The sequence below is a fragment of the Triticum aestivum genome, chromosome 3D (assembly GCF_018294505.1).
Source record: "Triticum aestivum cultivar Chinese Spring chromosome 3D, IWGSC CS RefSeq v2.1, whole genome shotgun sequence".
NCBI classification, from domain to species: domain Eukaryota; kingdom Viridiplantae; phylum Streptophyta; class Magnoliopsida; order Poales; family Poaceae; genus Triticum; species Triticum aestivum.
Window position 1 is genome coordinate 401,895,319 of NC_057802.1, and position 20,562 is coordinate 401,915,880.

A 20,562-nucleotide genomic window follows, 5' to 3' on the forward strand; every position below is an offset into this window, starting at 1 on the left:
TAGCTGTCCCCCTTCAAACTTGGCCGTTGTGGGATCCCTTCCCGCTCAATATTTGGGAAGAGGATCAGGACCTCTATAAAATAGGACTAGCCACCACGTTAGGAAGGGCGGTTCGATGGGCCATCCTCACACCCACAAGTTCAACAAGCACAAGAGCACCTCTCCTCAGGAGGCTGTTCATCCTCTTGTACTGTTCATCCTCAGCCCAAGAGGCAATCCACCACCACCACACTGGAGCAGGGTATTACACCACAACGGTGGCCCGAACCAGTATAAATCTTGTGTCCTCGTGTGTTATGAGTTCGCCGTGCCTAGCCTAGAGATCGCAAAGTGTGTGAGGGCGTGATCGGTGAGGGGGAGATCTTCGCGCGCACCCCAGTGTTCGAACCTTAAGGGTTTTGCCGGAACCCGAAATCCGACAACGCCGTCCGGTGGTGGCAACCTTTTCCGGTGGCGTCCTGATCGGCAGCAGCATGCGTTAGGCCGTCCGGTGGTGAAGCCCTGCGTTGGGGATGGTGGCGGAGCACCAATACCGGTGGAAGTCCGATGGCGGCAATGCGGAGGAGGGCGAACATGGTAGACAAGAGTGTTGTTCGGGCAAGGAGAGGTGAGGTAGATATGACCGAATTGCCGCGGACCCTAGCGGTCAGTCCTACGTGGCGGACGTGCCCGTGCCTTCCCATATCCACCCAAGATATGGGCCAGATATGGGGAGTGCCAGTCAGTCCGGGCGTTTGGGCCGGCTATGGGGCGCCCGGTTGGGTGGCGTTTTTTGCGTCCGGGCCTTTGGGGCGGCTATGGGGGTTCCGGTCTGTAGATGCTCTTATAGCATCCCCGCCACAATGAGCCTATGTAGAGTTTTTCGGGGCTAAGCTCAATTTTTTTGGTCTAGCAGATCCTTAATTAATCTCCCTTCACCGGGAGGCATCAAAATACTGAATGCGAAAACAACCCATATGAACTTTCCTACGAGGTGACTACTAGGCGATTAGGTTTTCCCTATTCCTGTTCGCGTTGCGGCTGGTCCGCCCCATATTTAGTGGCCTTTGGACATTGGTGGTCCGGAGGAACCTGACCCCTCACCGATGGGAGGGACCCCCTTATTCTTGTTTGGTTCAGCGTGGGGTTATGTGACGGCGGCGATGTTCCTAGTGAGAATAATGTCTCCCACATCCAATCCTTGTTCTGGTGGTGCATCTACCATCGTCAGAGTACGTGTGGGGGTGTGTCCCCGTTTGATCTCGCGGGATTTCAATAGGTGCGAGTCTTCGGTAGATCTGTTTGGATATGATTTTCATTCTTCTTTGTTCGTGTGTTTATAGGTTTGATCCTTCCGATTTACGCTCCTATTCATCCACGACGGTTGATGTTCTGCTGCACTGATCCTGGGGAGGGTGTGTGTGTGTGTGTGTGTTTAGCACTACGACTTCCCGACTGGTTTGATGATGGCGCGGCTTCAACTCGCTCTAGTGCTTATAGTCGTCGCTGGGTGGTTCATAAGCCTAGTTATAATTTTTGTTACTTCTGATATTCTTTATGGTGCCATGACATGATAGATCATATATACTTTCCCCTTTTCAAAATCTTAGATGCCTAAAGTTTTTCAAATAATCCTAAAATCTAAGAAGTGGTAGCAATCATCTCCCGATATTATGTCTTAAACGGTCATTGTAAGCTAACCGTTCTAATTGTGAATCAACCAACCACGTTTGTTAAAGGATATCGCGGAGATAACTTTCTGTAACCATGGTTCATGACTCTAATTTGTGACTAGTCTTGTGCTAATTTTCGTGCCAAAGGCGAGTAATAAATATAGGTTGGAAGTTTAAAAGAAAAGAAAAAAAAACATGTGAAGACATTTCACCTTGCCACCTGCATCTTGACGGTGGGACGACCAGATAATTCTCTCCAAAACCCTTGTGCTCGTCGACTCGTCGTCTTGTCCGTGCTCACCTCTTCGCTCCTCTCCATCTCCCCACCGGCCACCGCCATGCCTTTCGATTTCCCATGGCTCAACAAAGCCGCCTCCACCTCGACCCCAAACCCTAGCCTGAGCAAGCCCAACAATCCAAACCCCTTCCTCCCCATCCAGACCCACCTCACCTCCTTCCTATCCTCCCTCCCCCTCCCACGGGCCATTGCGCCGCCATGGGCTCGCATCCCCTCCCCATCTTCGTCGGCGGCGCTGCCAGTCGCCGAGATCGAGGACCGGCTCGCCGGGGTGCCCGTGTACGCCCTCGCTAACTCCGCGCAGGAATTTATGCTCGTGTCGAAAACCCACAGGGGCGGGGGAGGGGATGTGGCCGGCGGTGTGGGCGGAAGCGCGAGGCATCCACCAGCGCTCGGGATGCTCTGCTTCCGGAGGGAGGACGCCGATATGCTCCTCGCACAAATGGACGACGATATGCGCGCTGGCTCCACCGTGGTACCTGTTGCGCTCAACAAGGTCAGGCGCTTGCATTTGGTTTCCATAGGTCTTGCTCGACGGAATCCTCGAATGCGATGCTCTAATGGCGTGTTCTCTAAGTAGCCTTGGCGCTGTAACCATCCTGTATGTCCAGCGACTAGCATGCCAATTAAATTTGGAACAGTAATCGTGTCTCATGGAAGTCATGGCAGGGTGCGAATTTGATATATCTAAAATGGGGTTTCATCTGTCATTTAGTCAGGGCATCACTTTCATTTGTTCACTTAAAGCTGCCTGATCGTTTAATGTCATTCTCCAAGCCTTAAGTGGGAATATATTTCTTGGAAATCACCAGTCATGTATATCTTGAGGGCCTTGTTGTGGTGGCACTCATGAACGGGTTCTGCACTCATGAATTAGTTTTTCTGGAAGGTTTTTAATTACTCCCTCCATCCCATAATGTAAGACGTTTTTGCAAGCGGCTTTTGAAAACGTCTTACATAAGGGGACGGAGTAGTAGTAGTTAAGGTCCCGATTCAAGTTGATTACTTGTATTTAAATGAGGTCGCATTTCATATGAAATCCTGGATTTGCAAGATTTATAAATGTTTCTAGTTTAGAAGATGCTACTTGTTTACTAGAAAGCCCATTCAGGTGTCATTAGTATTCATTTATCTTTTGGAAATCATGTACTCCTGATTCCGCGTTGTCTTCCATGTGTACCTATTTTTGGAGCATCTTATTTACATATGATATATGATTTCGTTTCAGGTTATCCAACTGAAGTCTGATGGTGTGGCATTTAGATTTCTTCCTGATCCTTCTCAGGTGGCTAATGCAATTAAGGTAACATTTGTTCGAAATAGATGGTAGTGCATGTGATTTATTAGCAAATTTGATCTTCTTATTGATGTTACCGGATCATATTATATATTTCCCTTATGTAATAATGCGAAATGTTGGTTGACCCATGATGATATTCTTAGTGGAGTTTTAGAAAATTGCAACCGGTATTGTTTTGGTCACCTGATCTTGTTGTGATTATACATAAATACTTGGCCTTGTAAGTTGTCATCAGTTTTCTTGTTTTAACTTTTTATTTATGTATATACTCATTGGAAAGAAAACCCAACCATCTGTGCTTCCATTTTTCATTGCATTCAATTATTCACTGTTTGCAACAGTTTCCCTGTAGCACAAGATATGCTTCAGTGCTCCAATTTAACAATTTCTTTGAGAATTTAAGTGCGCCAAGATGCCATATAAACCCATCTTAACACTTCACATTGGCCCCTCTTAATCGGTTTTCTATAAGATATCGAGAGCACATATCCGCATAACTCCCTGGGATACCGGTAAACCTGTCACTTTAGTTGTTTTGCAATGTTCAAATGGGGAAGGGGCTTGGTCCTTATATTCAGCTGAGTATCTGTACCGCAAGACCAATTTTTTGTAGGACTTCAAATAGTTTACCTGCTCTAGTTATTATCCGACAGATCAAATCCATAGCATCTGCAGCATGGCTAAGTTAAATAACGGTATGTTTACATGTTCAATGTTCGGTACTGATTTCTTGATCCAGCAGCTTATGCGCGACCTTGATTAATTTCCATGTGCTTTACTGGGTGGTTGATAGCTAATTTCTCAACTAACAAAATGACAACGGATTTCATAGATTTCTAGACAACATTGTGAGACCATATGACTGACAAGGCATGTTCTGTCGTTCATTCCATCTCTGCTGCTTTACGCCTCCATTGTTTCTCTCCTTGTTTTGTGCAAGTGCTACCAGACTTATGTGACAATAAGTACTCCCTCTGTAAAGAAATATAAGAACGTTTAGATCACTAAAGTAGTGATCTAAATGCTCTTATATTTCTTTACGGAGGGAGTAGCATAAAAGATAGAGGCCTTATAGGAAATAATAACATTTCATCAGTTAGTGAGAACTGTGGAGCCATTGTGAAGTCAAGGTGTGTTCATTTCACATCTCCTTTTTAAAGGAATTGAACCACTTTGTTGTTCTATTTTTCTATCTCTAATTGAGACTACATGCACTGGTGCACGTCTTTTTTTTAACGATTTGGGCTGATATATTTTGATTCACCCTCGTATTTTGGAGCGTTTCTATTGTGATGATAGTTAACCACTCTTGCAATAAATTAACAGTTTAGCATTTTTATCTTGCAGTTGATGCAAGATGGAGGGGAATTTTTGAATGAGGGATTTCCAGGAGTTCCTGTTTTCCAGGTTTGAATATCCTCATCTATTTTTATAGTTCTGAATTCATGTACATGGTAGAATTTGTTGAGTAGTATCAAAGTAAGGAGCCACTGTCCAAGGATGGACAAAATCAAAGTATTGTGTGTATTGATTCTTGTTTCTTCTTAGGTGCACACATGCATGTTGAGATTTAATCTCAGTATTTCTTTTTACCAAACAGCAGCCAACAATATTTGGGTTTAGTCATTAGTTTTGTTTAAAGAGGCAAAAGATTTGCCTCATTCATTAAATAAGAAGAGGAATAGAGTTTAGTCTGCGCTACAACACGGATAGTGCCACAACACCCCGAAACAACAGTTAGACACTACTCTCGCGGCATCATTTGACCCAATTTTATACCACCTGCGGTGATCCAGAGCTTGGCCTCCTTCTTGATATTGGTGAGAAGCACCGTCAGCGGAGCACTCTTCTTGACGGAACACACGTGCATTCCTCTCGCTCCAAATGGTCTAGGCGACGAACATGGTGAGCGAGGCCATCGCTTTCCTATTGCGGATCGAATTGTCAGAGAGGCCCACCCACCAATCTTTGATGGAGCCGGATAGGTGCCACAAGGAAGTATCGATGTGTACAAGTTGGAACCAGTCTTTTAGCAATCCCCATAGCCGGATGGAGAAGCGGCATTTGTAGAAGAGGTGGTCCACAGACTCTTGCTCCCACTTTCAAAGAGGGCAGAGGCCACAGTTAGGCCATCCACGCTTCTCCAATCTATCCACCGTCGATACCTTGTTTTGAATAACCAACCAAACGAAGAACTTTACCTTGGGTGGTGCCCAAGCCTTCCACACAGTGTATCCCATTGGGAATTGAATAGTACCATGGAATTATGCTTTATAAGCCGACTCGGTCGTATATTGCCCGCTAGCGGTGTGTTTCTAGACAATCTCATCCTCGGCATTGTCGTCAAGATGGAATCCACAGGTAGTTGTCCAAAGGGTCACAAACTCACGTAGGTGATTCAGCGAAAAGGATGACGAGATGCTAATCTTGGAGACCCAAGCATCGTTGTTAAGAGCTTCACGGACCTTCCAGTTTTTTCTTTTGGATGCCTTGTACTCCCTCCGTTCCAAAATAGATGACCCAACTTTGTACTAAAGTTAGTTCAAAGTTGAGTCATCTATTTTGGAACGAAGGGAGTAGATGAGAGGTGCAATGTCCTTTGGCTTGCGGTCATGCACCCATGGCGCATCCCAGAAAGGCATCCTTGCGCCATTACCAACAAAGATGGCTGATGAGGCATAGAACAAGGTGGAGTCCAACTCGTCGCAAGGGTTTCCCATGCCCACCCAAAGCTTGGTTGGGTCTTTCCATACAAACCACAACCACCGCAGTCGGAGAGCCTGAGCAAACTTCTCCGTGTTTAGCACACGAAGGCCACAAAGGTCCTTAGGTTGGTATACCGCATTCCAATTCACCTTGCACTTAACACCAGTGGTTTTGTTCGTACCCTCCCAAAGAAAGGCTCTCTCAGTTTTGTTGATGTTGTGCAACGTGGACAGGGGCAAGATGAGCGATGGATGGAGAAGATGAGTTGCGAAGAGAGCACCGACTTCACCAGGGCACAACGACCAATAGCAGTGATGTTTTGCCCATCCCAAGTGGTCAACTTGGAAGCCGCCTTGTCTTCCAGGTATTGAAAATCACCTTTCTCACCTGCCACACCAAAAGAGGCAGCCCCAAGTATTTCAAAGGGAAAGAAGCCTGAGCCACGGGTAGGGGGTGGAGGATGCTTGCCAAGTTGATGTGCCCGCAACGAACAGGAACCACTGAGCTCTTCTGGAACTTTGTGGATATGTCAGTGACATCGCCGAATAAATGCAAGATGATGGCGAGGTTGTCAATCTCTTTTCTAACGGGTGCCATGAATACCACAGCATCGTCCGCATAGAGGGAGGTCCCCAAAACCACGCATCGGCCATGAATCTTGTGGAACAAGCCTTTACCCGTTGCCAACTCGAGAATCTTGTGAAGTGGGTCAATGGCTATGACAAACAACAAGGGGGAAAGCGGGTCCCCTTGACGGAGCCCCCGACCGTGAGGGATGGGCTTGCCGGCCACTCCATTCAATAGAATGCACGAGGACGAAGTGCTGAGGAGGGCGGCAATCCAGTTAGGCGGGAAGCCACGCCACTGGAGAAGGTCAAGGATGTCCCACTTGATCGAGTCAAACGCCTTCCGAATATCAAGCTTGAAGAGAAGGGACGGCGTTTTCCTCGTGTGGAGGCGTCGCGCAAGATTGCGAACATACATTAAGTTATCATGAATACTTCTCATCTTGATGAAGGCACTTTGGGCATTTGATACAAGTTTGTGCATCTGGGGAGCGAGACGGATGACTAGGATCCTCGCAATTATCTTACCGATGGCATGGACGAGGCTAATAGGGCGGTAATGAGAGATCTCCTCAGCCCTATCTTTTTTCAGCAGGAGCACGACATTTGCGGTGTTTAGCAGTGAAGGTTGGTTGTGCGATGGCTGGCAAAGGAGGAGACCACCCTCATGATGTCCATTCTGATGGTGCTCCAACATCGTTTAAAAAATAGGCCGTAAAGCCATCCGGTCCGGGAGCCTTGTCTCCAGGCATTTGGTTACTGGCATCGCGCACCCCCATCCTCGATTATGGGATCCCCAAGGCAATATAAGTCATGCGGCTCCAAATTGAGCTCCTCCCAATTGAAGTCCATGGATCTCGGTGTCCCCTTGCCCATCACATTGGAGAAGTGCTCCTGGACAAGTTGCTCCTTTTGCTCATGATCCGTCACCCAACCCAGCTTGAGCCTATGAATGTGATTCTTTCTCCTTGAGTTAACCCGCTGATGATTTTTTTTGGTATTCGCATCCCCCTCCTTAAGGTTGCATAGCCTAGCACATAGCTTTTTGCGGGCACACTCCAACACCGCCAACCCAATGATCCTTCTCTTGAGCTTGGGCCGTATGTCATCCTCCATAACAGAGAGATGCTTGGACTCTTGGGCAATGTCCAAGCGCAGGATAACAAGGAGTGTCGCGTGGTGGAGCTTTTCCCTAGAAAACAATCCCTTACTCCAAGTAAAGAGGCGGTTGCTGGTTGTATTCAACTTGTGGTGCAACACATGGAAGGGATCGGCGTGCACAGTCTGCTCATTCCAATCCGTCGAGATGACATCCTGGAAGCCCGGGAGGGAAGCCCAAAAATTCTCGAACTTGAATCTGCGGGGTTTCTAAGGTCCTTTATCATCGGCAAGTAAGAGGGGGTAGTGGTCGGATAGCGGCGAGGATAGGGCATGAAGAATATGTGTGCTGAACTAGATGTCCCACTCCGCATTGCAAAAATAAGAGTCAAGTTTGCACAAAGTTGTGTTCGATCGCTCATTTGACCAAGTGAAGCGCCTGTTCTGAAGGTGGATTTCCTTAAGGTCGCAGCTTTGCAAAGTTGCCTGAAACCGGTTTATTCGCCTTGTATTGACATTCTGCAATTTTTTGTCCCTAGCACGGTAGATTTGGTTGAAATCACCCAGAGCCAGCCACAAAGTCCGGGGCTTTTGGCCAAGCAACTCGGCGAAGAAGCCCTCTTTGAGGGAGGATGTAGTTGGCCCGTACACGGTGGTGAGGCGGAAGCGGACATCAGAATGCTTGACATGGATCGAAGCCGAAAGACTGTAGGCGGTGGCCACAACGTTAGTAACGTCGCAGAGCATTAGTATACTTCCACGGGTATCGATCGATGGCCTTTGAGCAAAATTCCGCAGCCTATTACCTCCAAGGAAAAGCGTCGTGAACATGTCAACATTCTCAAGCTTTGTTTCTTGCAAACACAATTTGACAGGTTGAAGCGGCCACAGTCTCGTGGATGGTGGTGCGACGGTCTGGGCAGTTGAGACCCCTCACATGCCAACTAAGCACATTTGTAGGTTGTTCCATCATAAGGAAACATCTTCACCCTTGGACAGTACATGATACAAACACACATGGCGCCATTACACGAACATGACCTACAACCAATGGCCCAAACCCGCCCAATTATGAATGCAAACACATGAACTACACCTTAGTCTAAAAGACCCCAACAGTGCACCAGGAGCACATACAGCCCTTGGAAGTTTTTGATACATTGATAAATGCAGATCACTACATGGATTAGAGGGATCCAGGGTCTCAGGCATCCATCGGAGCCCCACCGTCGACATGGTCAAGTCCATCAGGCCCAGCACGGCTGACCAGTGCCTCTTCTATGTTGTTAAATAGGGCATCATCAAGCTTGATAGGGGTCTCATTGCGTCAACCACATCTTTAGGGAGCTGATCCTTGAACCGCTCCTCGAGAGCCTCCAGCACTGCCCCAGAACATCCTGGCCATCCTTCACAGTGCCCAAGTGCGGCAAACTAGAACTTCACCTTGCTGTGCCGAAGATGCCATCGGTGCCCCGTAGGAACGACCGGCACGTCAGGCAGCCTCTTGTTGATGCATGGTGCGGATGGCGTGCGTCGTAGAATGGCTGTGCAGAGAAGGGGTGGTGTGGGCGACGCCTCGAAGCTCGGTGGGCGCAATGGTGATAGATCGATTAGAGGCCGCAACAACCTAGATGGTGAGCATAGGTCGATGAGGGCCAGGCTGACGGCATGCGAACATGAGCCACAATCGCCACCTCCCCGCGCTTGGAACATGGTGAGCTTGGAGGACAGAGGTCAGCGACAGTGGCGGTGAGACTGGCAGGGTAAGGGCGTCTTGCTCCCGTTGCCTTTCAGCTGCAGGGGAGGGTTGCCTGGACGGGTTGCGGCCGTGCACGGGCAGCGAGACCCGTGCGTGCTCTGCCAGACAAGTGCCCACCCCACTGCTCGAGCTGGAGCCTGCTGCGGTTGCTGCTTGCTACTTGTGATAGGCGTTGAGTTTTCCCTGAAGAGGAAGGGTGATGTAGTGTAGTAGCAAAAAGTATATTTCTCAGTTAAGAACCAAGGTTTATCGAACCAGTAGAAGACGCCACACAAACAAGATAAGAGGTACCTGCACACACACACAAAGCAAATGCTTGCACCCAACGAAGGCAAGAGAGTTGTCAATCCCCTTGTACTCGAGCAATTGCAAGGATTAAATCTGATAGTGGTAGATAGATAAAATAAAATAGAAAATAGAAGTAAATAAATTGTAGCAAGTATTTTTAGGGTTTTAGTAAATATAAAGTGAATAGACCTAGGGGCCATAGGTTCACTAGAGGCATCTCTCATAAGCATAGCAACGGTGGGTAAACACATTACTGTTGGGCAATTGATAGAATAACGCATAGTTATGATGATTCTTCATGGCATGATCAATATATAGGCATCGAGACAAGTGGACCGAAATCCATCTACATCTACTACTATTACTCCACCCCTCGACCGCTATCCAGCATGCATCGTATGGTATTAAGTTCATAACAAATAGAGTAATGCTTTGAGCATGCTGACATAGTGTAGACAAAGTAAGATCAAATAATGTGTTCGAATCCCGTCGGTTTACCCTTAGTAACAACAATACAATACGTGCCTTGCGACTCCTCCTGTCACAGAATAAGGACATCGCAAGATTGGACCTACCACCAAGCACCTCTCCCACTGAAGATAAATCAATCTACTTGGCCAAAGAAGACGGATAGATCGGAGAGAAATACAAGGCTATAAAATCACACACGATAAATCTCAGAAAAGACTCAATTACTTTCAGTGAATAATCTGATCATAAACCCACAATTCATCGGATCCCAACAAACACACCGCGAGAATTACATCGAATAGACCTCCGAAGAGATCATTGTACTGAAGATCAAAATCTAGCTATGCTATGGATCCGTAGGTCCTGTGGGAACTACTCTCACATCATCATGGAGGCAGCAAGGTTGATGAAGATTGCCTCCCCAATGGTTTCCCCCTCCGGCAGAGTACCGAAAAAGGTCTCAAGATGGGATCGCGGAAGTTGCGGCGGCGATAAAATTGTTTTGGGCCTTGCTCTGTTTTTTTGGATTTTAGGGAATTTAAGCGCTGAAATTAGGTCAAACGGAGGCTTGAGGGTCCCACAAGTGCTGATGGCGCCCCTTCAGCTTGTGGTGGCCTTGTGTGTCCTCTTGTTTCTCCCCGAAGCTTCTAGGGTCTCTTGTCCAAAAAAAATCACCGTAAAATTTACTTTGTTTGGTATGGTTTTTCTGCAAAACAAAAAAAATAGCCAAAAAAATAAAAACTGGCACTGGGCACTAGGTTAATAGGTTAGTCCACAAAAATGATATAAAATTACATATAAAGCGTACAAGATTGGTAATATAATAGCATGAAAAAAAATAGTTGGAGACGTATCATTGCTCCACTCCCTGTCCATTGCGACGACGTCCCCCGTCACGGTCTTGCACTCGTCACGCCCTGCGCTCCTGCCTTCCCTCGCGGGGCGCCCTGGAGAGGCTGCGATGGATGTGATCCTCCCATCCGCCTCCACTTGTACTCGACTAGACACGACCTTGATTGTTGCGGTCACCGCGGCGGTGGCCGTCGGCCTGGTCACGGCGGTAGTGCTGCACGGTCTGCGAGATGCGCTCGCGACAGTCATGCGGTCTGAGTCTCCCCATCGACAATATGGCAGCGTCAGTTGTATGGGGTGGAAACGATGCTCCCGCTTGATGAGTCTTCATGGATTGCTAAGTGGAGAAGCACCCAATGCTCCAGCCCGCGGCGACCATAGATAGGCTCGCCGTTGTTCCTCGCCGGAAGGGTGATCCAATTCACCCTGGGGACCCTGCTGGGGCACGTCATCCATGCCCAAAGGCCGAGCACTTTGGCCTTGGTCTTGAGCTTGGATGGCCTTCACCATGGTGTGCTCGTCCCAGGCATGGAGAGGCAACCTCATCCCAAAGCTTGACGTGGTGGTTGAGGTCGACATTTTGCCCATGCGCCTTGAGGCGGCAGACCCGAAGCTAAAGCTCCTGTTGCGATGCCACCTTGGCATAGTGGTGTTGATGGACAAAATGCACCAAAAAAGCTTCGGGTTGGTGGTTGGTGACGGTGACATCGATTCGCAGTGCTCCGTTGGCCTTGCAGAGAATGGCCGAGACGTCCTTCTTGCCGGCGTGCAGCTCGCGGTCGAACCACATGACCACCGCGTTGGAGTCGAGGACGGCCGGCTCCTGCATTATTGCCGGCGTTACATGCACAGCAGTGAAGACCTCCACCGGCCTCGCAGAGTGGTCGCCACTCCAAGCCATGGCGCAGGGAGGCGCTTGTCGAGGTGGAGTGGCAACTGGCGCCTGTCGGAAGCAGAGGAGCGGCAGTGGGCCGCACGACCGGTCATGGTTGGCTTGGCTGCATCTTAGGGCGAGCACCAGGGAGGAGATGGGGCACCGGCTTGTTACTGCATTTCCTCGCGCAGTGGCCAGAGAGAAAGCAGTGCCTGCAGGTCACTCTGTTGCGGCAGGTCTTGGCCTTGTGCCTCGGCTTAAGGCAGTGGAAGCAGAGGCCGCGAATCCAGTCTGGCAGGGGGGAAAGCGGCTTGAAGGCAAGGTCTGGCAAAGCCGGGCGGCACGGGTGATGGGACTTGACGAGCTCCCACGGCGCCGTCGCGTCGACCTCGAGCCCTCGTGCACATCAGGCGATGGATGCACCTGCACAGCCATGTCGCCAGCCAACTCCTGCTAAAACTGTCGCCAGCCAACTCCCGCTCCGCGTTGAAGCGGGCGAGCAATCCTCCACTATTTTCAAATGATGTAGTACCTAAGCTATGTTTACATTTTGTTAGGGGTTAAGATTGTATTGTGATGAACATGGTTGGGTAAGGGTGTCCCTAGGCCTGATCGAGGTGTTTCCTGGATCCAAGTGGCTCAACGGTGCCTGGTCGGCAGCCGCTCCACAGGGGCAGGGAGGATCAGGTGGTCTTCTTACCCTATATGGATTCCTGCAAACTGATTTCTTCAGGCATCATATGTCAACAGTGTCCATGGCACTTGCCACCTTCTCCACCCTCGTGTAAAGAACTACCTTGAGCTTTGTGTAAGAAACAGCCTCTGCCATTATGCACACCCCCTTTGTGCCCCTTGTGCCATCATACTCCAGTCCCCCACCATCATCAGCACATTTATGTGCCACCATGTCACCACCATCTTTGACTATGTCGTCCTATTTAAACTGAGCGATCAACTACTACATTTTGTCGCATCACTCGGTAAAGAAGCTAGTTAATGCTCAATACTGTCTTGCTTCATATTAACTCCTTTCTCGTAAGAATTCCATCATTAAGACAATTGACCTACTTGCTGACCTGCTTTTCAGTCAAGGAGCCTTGTTCTGAGGAATGATAACAAGAGATATCGTCCAGTTTTCTTCAGAAAGGTCAGGATTATCATATTCCCCTTCGCACACCTGATTATCACATTTTCTTACTTTAAACTTTTAAACTTGTCTAGGAGGACTTAGACAAGTCACTGCACCGAGCATCTAGTGACCAGCAAAATCCTATCCCTGCTGTTAGGATTGGTGACACACAGGTGCCACATTTATTTGTTTGTTTATTATGAATGACGAATTTTGACTTCACATTTGTTGACTCATTTGCTTCTTCAGGTTTGTTCTTTGGAGGATATCATCACATCAATGAAGGTACACAAATACCGTAACATTGTTTCAGCATATTGTTGAGTTAACCATATCCTTGTTTAGATGGAAGGGGCATGACAAATACTGTAGCTAGAGAGGTTTGGAGCGTAGTCTTAGACTAGAAAACAACATATCATATGCACTGCAATCACCTATTGTGGTGCATGAATGCAATTGACCATAGTTTAGGCACGAAATTAACATGAAAATTTCGTAATTATATGTGATCACATTGCTAGACTAGTTTTGTGACATCATTGGAATATTTCCTTATCTCGTATCATTTCTGGGCCCTTTTTCCTCCAGAATCTTGCATATGGAAGCTGTTTAATGCTCCACTTATGAAACCTTGATTCATTCGGTTCCCTGCTTCCCTTAGATGTCATATTATAACCTTACCAAAATCAATGGTATATGCTTGCAGGATAGCTCCTCCTCAAAATGGGATGATGCCGTTTTTGTTCCTCCAGGTTTCGACATAGCTATTGGCTCAGAGCCATCACACCTCAACAAGTAGATATTTCTGTACATTGAGGGTGGTCAGCTGGTATTGTCTTGAAAATAGTTAAACATGGATATGGTAGATTGATAGTATATATGTTCATGCCCTTGACACCATGACCTGATGTGTGACTCATTTTCAAGGTTGCCATTCCCTGCGTTAGCAATACGTTCCGCAAAGTAGACCAGAAGGTGAACAAACCTCATCGAAAGTAGACCAGAAAGTAAATCGATCGTCATCCCTTGTTTCTTCTATGCATAATATCGAAATTCTGTATGTACTGTGCGTCGCTCACGAGTTTGGCGTCAGCAACTTTGCAGAGGCAATGTTTCCCAGGTGTTCACCGTGAATGATGTGAATGGATCTAGCTAGGCCAGTTGCACAAGACTCCTTTGTGCAGTCAATTTAATACTCCCTCCGATCCATGTTGTACTAAATCAGCAACAATTGATAATTAATATGGATAGGAGGGAGTATAATGAACAGTAATTATGATATACAAACTTCTATCTGAATAAATAATCATGAATTCAGGTTTCCTCATTTGAAACGCTGGTAGATGATACTCCCTCCGTCCGGAATTACTTGTCACAGAAATAGATAAAAGTAGATGTATATAGAACTAAAATACGTCTAGATACATCCATTTTTCTGACAAGTATTTCTGGACGGAGAGAGTAGAATGAAAGATCCATTCCATTCTCGAATTAAAAACTATGTAGTATGTTATATACAATAATCTACTCCCTCCGTCCCATAATATAATAACGTTTTTTACATTATCGTTCTTATATTATGGGAAGGAGGGAGTAGTAACAAAGAATTACAGACACGTAACAAGGGAAATGATGAATCCTCACAAAGCACAAGGAGGTACTTCATCTGTTCCAAAATATTTGAAGTTCTAGGTTTGTCCTAAGTCAAACTTTTTTTAGTTTGATCAAATTTATAGAAAAATTACTAATATCCACAACATCAAATATATATAGTATGAAAATATACTTTACAATAATATAGTGAAACTAATTTGGTGTTGTAGATGTTGATATATTTTCCTATAGACTTGGTTGAACCTATTTTTTTACTTAGAATGAAACTAGAACTTCAAATATTTTGGACCGGAGAGAGTAGCATACATGTGGATAGTTGTACTCATCATAAACCGGGGTACCACGGGCGGCGGCCAGGCACTTGACCGTGGCCCCGCGGTGCGGCAGCTCTCCGGGTTAACGCTCCCGGGGAGGACATCCCCGGACACCCTGAATTGTATAGGCCCTCGTGGGAATCATCATCCCGGGAATCATAAACCCGCGGATATTTTTTTTTACAGCTTCGCTATATGGGTCTACTTGGTCGGCGCCCGCAGCGGTCCGCAGAACAGATGGATTTTTATCTGAATTTGACACATATGCCACATATTCAAAATTATTAATTTAATATAAGATGAAATGTCAATATTACAATACAACAATCATTCAAATTACAATAATTATTGAAATCACTGAAGCAAAGTAAATTATTCAATACAAAACTTGTCCTGAATACAAATCACACATGAATGAACTGAAATGAATGCAAAATGGAATATGTTACTGCCCAGCCCTTTGCCAATGGTGTTCAATGAGATCCTCCTAAAGCTGAAAGTGGGTGTTTGCATTTTCAATCTCCCGGTAGGTCTGAAGAAATGCTTTAATACGGTTAGGGTCTCTAGCTGGTTTGACACGGCTACCCATATTGTCGTAGAAGAACTCCAAGTTCATGCCTTTCTCATCTTTGAGAATCATATTGTGAAGAATAACACAACATGTCATGATATTTTTCAAGGATCGCTTGTCCCAAAAACGAGCAGGACCACGAACAATGGCAAACCTAGATTGCAAAACCCCGAATGCTCTTTCAATATCTTTTCGGGCAACCTCTTGTGCCCTTGCAAATTCATATTGTTTCCTAGTTTTGGGGTCTTTGATGCTCTTGACAAATGTGCACCAAGAAGGATAGATACCATCTGCAAGATAGTACCCCTTTGTGTATTCATGCACATTGATAGTGTAGTTGCAAGCAGGAGCATCACCACAATCAAGCCTAGCAAACAAATGAGACCGTTGCAACATATTGATACCATTGAGAGTACCGGGCACACCAAAAAAGCAATGACAAATTCATAAATCTTCGGATGCTACGACCTCTATGTTGCATCACGAGACTTGCCACAATACATTCCCTGTCATGCCTTCGGGCAGTTTTTCAAGTCCAATGCATACAATCAATGCTTCCTAGCATTGCCAGGCCAACCTCTTCTCTCACTTGATGCCATTAATTTTTTTGTGTCTTCTCATTGGGTGTCCGAAGATATTCAGGACCGAAGACACGGATGATCACTTTGGCAAACCTACGCATTGACTCAATTGTAGTATCTTCACCAATGTGAAGATACTCATCGACATAGTCAGTCGGAATGCCGTATGCAATTACGCGCATAGCTGTCGAGATTTTTTGATATGCACTAAATCCCTTTAAGCCCGCGTCATTTCTTCTTTGAGAAAAATACCGACAATTGGTCTCGCAAGTTTGTAGTATTTTCACAAAGAGGGATCGGCGCATTCGGTGCCTTCTCCGGAAGAGGTGCAGCGGATATGTTGGATTGTCGGCGAAGTAGTCTTGCATCAACATCTTGTTCCCGAGATGGCGATTTCGAGGAATGCAAAGACGGCCAATGGTCGATCCTTGCCGTCTCTTTCGGTTCTCATCTTCGTGCTCCTTCACGGCGAGGGCCATCACCAACATCTACTGCCGATGGTTCTCGAGCAGCGTCTCAACATCCGAGTCGTCCCAATCGGACGAATCCTCGAGCAGGAACTTGACGCGAGGGCTCAAATCCATCTAAATTCACAAATACGAACGCCGCATGAACCAACTATGCATAGCGCATCCCAAAGCACAAGCACAAATACTCATCGGCTGCTCGGGGGCGGTGGCTTTGCGGCGGTGACGGCGACTAGGGGCGGCTCCGCTCGGCGGATTCGGGGAGCCGGTGAAGCGGCTAGGTGGAACAGGGTTAGGGGTGCCCCCGCGGCGTGATTCCGTCCGCAGATTTGGCCGGAATCGCCGGCGGTGAACGGGCGGAACCAATGTCGGGCGGCCGCGGAAGGGGGTGGGGAATGGGCGCGGGTTGAAATGTCGCTCCCGATAACCGCTTTTCTGGGATACGGGGCACCGTCGGGTCGAGGGGGAAACCTGCGTTTTCGCGGGCTGGAGATGTGATTTTACCGCGCCCCTCAAATTTTTTTACGGGTCCGATGCATTTATAGCATCTGACCGGGCAATATTTTTCGCGCAGACCCATATTTTGACGATTATTTTACGGGTCGGGACATTATACGGGATCTAGCTAGAGATGCTTGACCTTCCCTCGGCCACGGTCATCCACGGTGGCCATGAGCGGCCACCTCCCCGGTACGTTACTACAGGGCCGGTACCTTGGCACTGACCACACTGTATGAGAGAAGCAAGTGAATATCTGTGGTGCAATACGCTACCCTGGGAGCCATCATCACGAGCACGTACGCGTGTGGCGCATGCGACGATACCCTGGGAGCCATCATCAAGAGCCAGAGCACGTATGCGCGTGGCGCAGGCGACCATGCCTCGTCGGTACAAGCTTAGAGCATCTCCAAGCATGTGTATATTTAAATGTCTATATATTTATATAGACAATGGTTTAAAAAAAATTCTCTCATATACACGTTCAGTTTTGCATCAGAACGTCTATATACAGGGACCATGACAGGTGGGCCGTCGCTGGAGAGAGGAAGAAATCATGACTGCAGCTGAGTTTAGACGACGCCTTCATATTGTCCAAGCGTCGACATTGTCAAGGTCGATTTAGAGGATGTGTATATTTGGACGACCATATAGACAAGTTGTTGGACGCCTGTTTTGGGCTCACGTCGTGGAAAACGAGTATAGACAGCTATATAGACAAGCTATTGGAGATGCTCTTAGGCCAGCCTACGCAATGTTATGTTCAGCCAATGAGAGTCTCCGTGAAGGTCCCCAGATGGCCATATAAATAGGGGGAGGCTATGACCTCGCAAGGGGAGATTGATTCGCAACACAAGTCACACATTGTAGTCAACTATCATATGAAATGAGCGCACTGAGCGGCGATGAGGGCGACTCCGGGGCGACTGGAGCGGCGATCGCGGGGGCGCCGCCCCCATCTCCTGGGGTTCGTCAGCGCGTCGGCGGTTGGTTCTGGGCTCTGGCTGACTCTGATGAAGACGATGCGGACGGTGACGGGGATGCTCCGGCGGCCTCACCGCTGTCGCCGACGCCGTCGGATCTCATCTGCGAGTTCTTCCACTTCGGCTATGACGAAGACCAAGTGGCCATGACGGTCGACAAGGTCTTGCCTCCCGACGATCCGGCTAGGGTTGGACTTCACGCAGGAGAGAGGAAGGAGATGGTCCGTCGCGTTGTTCACCGGAGAACGGTGGCGACGGCGATCAGGCCATGGAAGGCACCCCTGCCTAAGGTAAGTCTTCCGAACCTTACGCTCTTCGATTTGATCCGTCTGAAGTCATGGATTACGGTTAAGAAGAGGAAGCATGCGCACCGGAAAGTGGCCGGACTGGCGCCGGCGGCGGCCGCGGCACTCACGCCGGCGATCCCGGGGATCGGGATCAGGGCGGCTCGGGAGGTTCGCTTGAAATTTCTCTTGGGCCGCGATGGGCCGAATCTGACAGACACTAGGCCGCAACTGGTTGGGCCGGAGATAGCTGGGTATGAGGCCCAGGCTATTCCGAAACCCATCAAGTTTGCGTGCACCGACACATGCAGAGTTTTGATCGATCATGTCCCTACGTACGTTTATGTGCCGCTAGCTAGGGTTCGTCGGCACGGGACGCCGGTTTTCCCTTCCTGCGGCTCTGGACGAGCGAAACGGATCAGGCCCCTCGTTGCGATGGCGGGCCTAGGGGCGGGGGCACCACCAGCGAAGAAACCTCCGACGGTGGCTGCGAGTGGCCGCGCCGGGGTTGCGCCGTCGCCGACTGTGGGCGCTGGGCGTGGCGCCACGGCTCCTGGTGGCCCTAAACCTCCGGTGGCCTTTACGCAAGCCGCTGTGGGCCGAGGAGGTGGCTACCCCGGGACTCGGCCACCGGCGCCCGCTGCGGGTCGGAGTGGGACGCCTTCTGGTTCCCAGCCGACAGCGTCTAGGCCACCAGTGCCAGCAGCGGGTCGGGGCGGGCCTGTTGGTCCCCGGCCGACGGCGCCGAGCACGGCGGTGAATGCTGCTACGGGGCGGGGCGGAGCGCAAGGTCCGAGGCCAACTTCGGTCAACTAGGTCGCATCGACCTGCGCCACCGCCTCACTACATCGTGAGGCCGGCGCAAAAATGGCCTGGCCCAGCGCAGTCGCATCAAAACGCGGTTGTTGGTGGGTCTAATGAACCTCCCTGGAGACAGTGGGGGGACGATGGTCACAATGCATATGGGGAAGGCCAACACCGTGGTTCGTCGTCGACGGGAGGTGGCCGCGGATATGCTTGGCAGAGTGATGGTTCTGCTAAGAGACCTTTTCTCGGCCCTCCGAGTGGTTTTGTTGAGGGGGCATCTGGCCCTGACTACCGGCAGCGAGGTGGCTACCGGGGTCCTCGTGGTGGTCGAGGTCGGTACCGTAACAGGCAGCCCCCTCCACCTGTTGTTGTCGAGCAGACGACCTCTGTCGTGGCAGCCGATTCCGGTCAAACGCCAGATTTGTCTAGCCAGGCTATGGACGTCGTGACGGCGCTGGCCAACGCTGAGGTACCTGGGATTGTGGCTACAGCTGAGGCGGCAGACAGGTCAGACTCGGAGAGAGCGTCCAAGTGGGCGCGTAAGAAGGAGAAGATGTTGTGCTATTGTTGTGGTGAGAAGGGCCACTTCATTGCTGAGTGCGTGGCGGAGCTTTGTGATTCGTGTGGTAAGCCAGCACATGTTACGGGGGATTGCCCGTTTTTGCGTGATCAGGTTCCGACTCTTACAATGTATGGAGTATATTGTGCTGAGTTGATGTTCTTTGAGTCTCCGGCTGCAAGAGAGATTCCTGTGGAGACCCAGAGTTTGACCACTTGGGTTGTGAAAGTTACCCAAGGAGATGTCTCTCAGGCTCAGATTTTGCAGAGGCTTCAGGAGTTAGCTCCAGGTGACTTCCAGTGGGAGCTTGTCAGTATTGAGGCCAACATGTTCAAGGTTGACTTCCCCTCTGTGGAAGATTTGCAGAGACTGCTGAGTTTTGGGCTATGCAGTGTACCTGGCACAAAATGCATTCTGGAGTTCCACGAGTGGAAGAAGGTTGAGCCACAGGGCAAGCCCCTTACTCAGGTTTGGTTACGATTTTCCGGGGCTCCCTCCGAGCCGATGCAGGATGCTCGGGTCGTGGCTAGCTTGGGTATTATGGTTGGGAAACCTGAGAGAGTGGATATGGCCTTTACCCGCGCTCATGGGGTGGCCCGACTATTGGTGAGTGTTCTGGACATTGAGTTCGTCCCTGATGTGGTCAAGTGGACGTAGGGGGGACAGATTTTCAACCTAGAGATTGAGTTTGAGGATGCAGATCTCTTTGCTGAGGCTATCAATGGGACTGATGTAGATATGCACGAGGGTGATGACAACACGGGTGCTAAGGAGGCACCGGTTGACGATGCTGGACGAGAGGTGTCCAACGGATCGGGCCCCGTTACTCAGACGCCCGGGGACGGGCCCGGGGACGGGACGGCACCATCCTCCTCGGTGCCTATGAGTTCT

The 20,562-nt window shown here is 48.9% G+C and overlaps 1 protein-coding gene across 2 annotated transcripts; it reads left to right on the plus strand.

The window, feature by feature from the left end:
• Positions 1-1,901: 1,901 nt before the first annotated feature.
• LOC123079180 (protein TIC 22-like, chloroplastic) lies at positions 1,902-14,320 on the plus strand. Of its 2 annotated transcripts, XM_044501884.1 has the most exons (8): positions 1,904-2,446; positions 3,179-3,253; positions 4,598-4,657; positions 12,952-13,011; positions 13,086-13,166; positions 13,243-13,278; positions 13,700-13,822; positions 13,921-14,320. In XM_044501884.1, exons 1-7 carry the CDS (start codon positions 1,991-1,993, stop codon positions 13,790-13,792), a joined length of 861 nt encoding a protein of 286 aa, XP_044357819.1. In that variant the 5' UTR covers positions 1,904-1,990; the 3' UTR covers positions 13,793-13,822; positions 13,921-14,320. The 2 variants fall into 2 exon arrangements, with proteins under 2 accessions (XP_044357820.1, XP_044357819.1); XM_044501885.1 differs by lacking the exon at positions 13,921-14,320 and having other exon boundaries at positions 1,902-2,446; positions 13,700-13,893.
• The last annotated feature ends 6,242 nt before the right edge of the window (positions 14,321-20,562 follow it).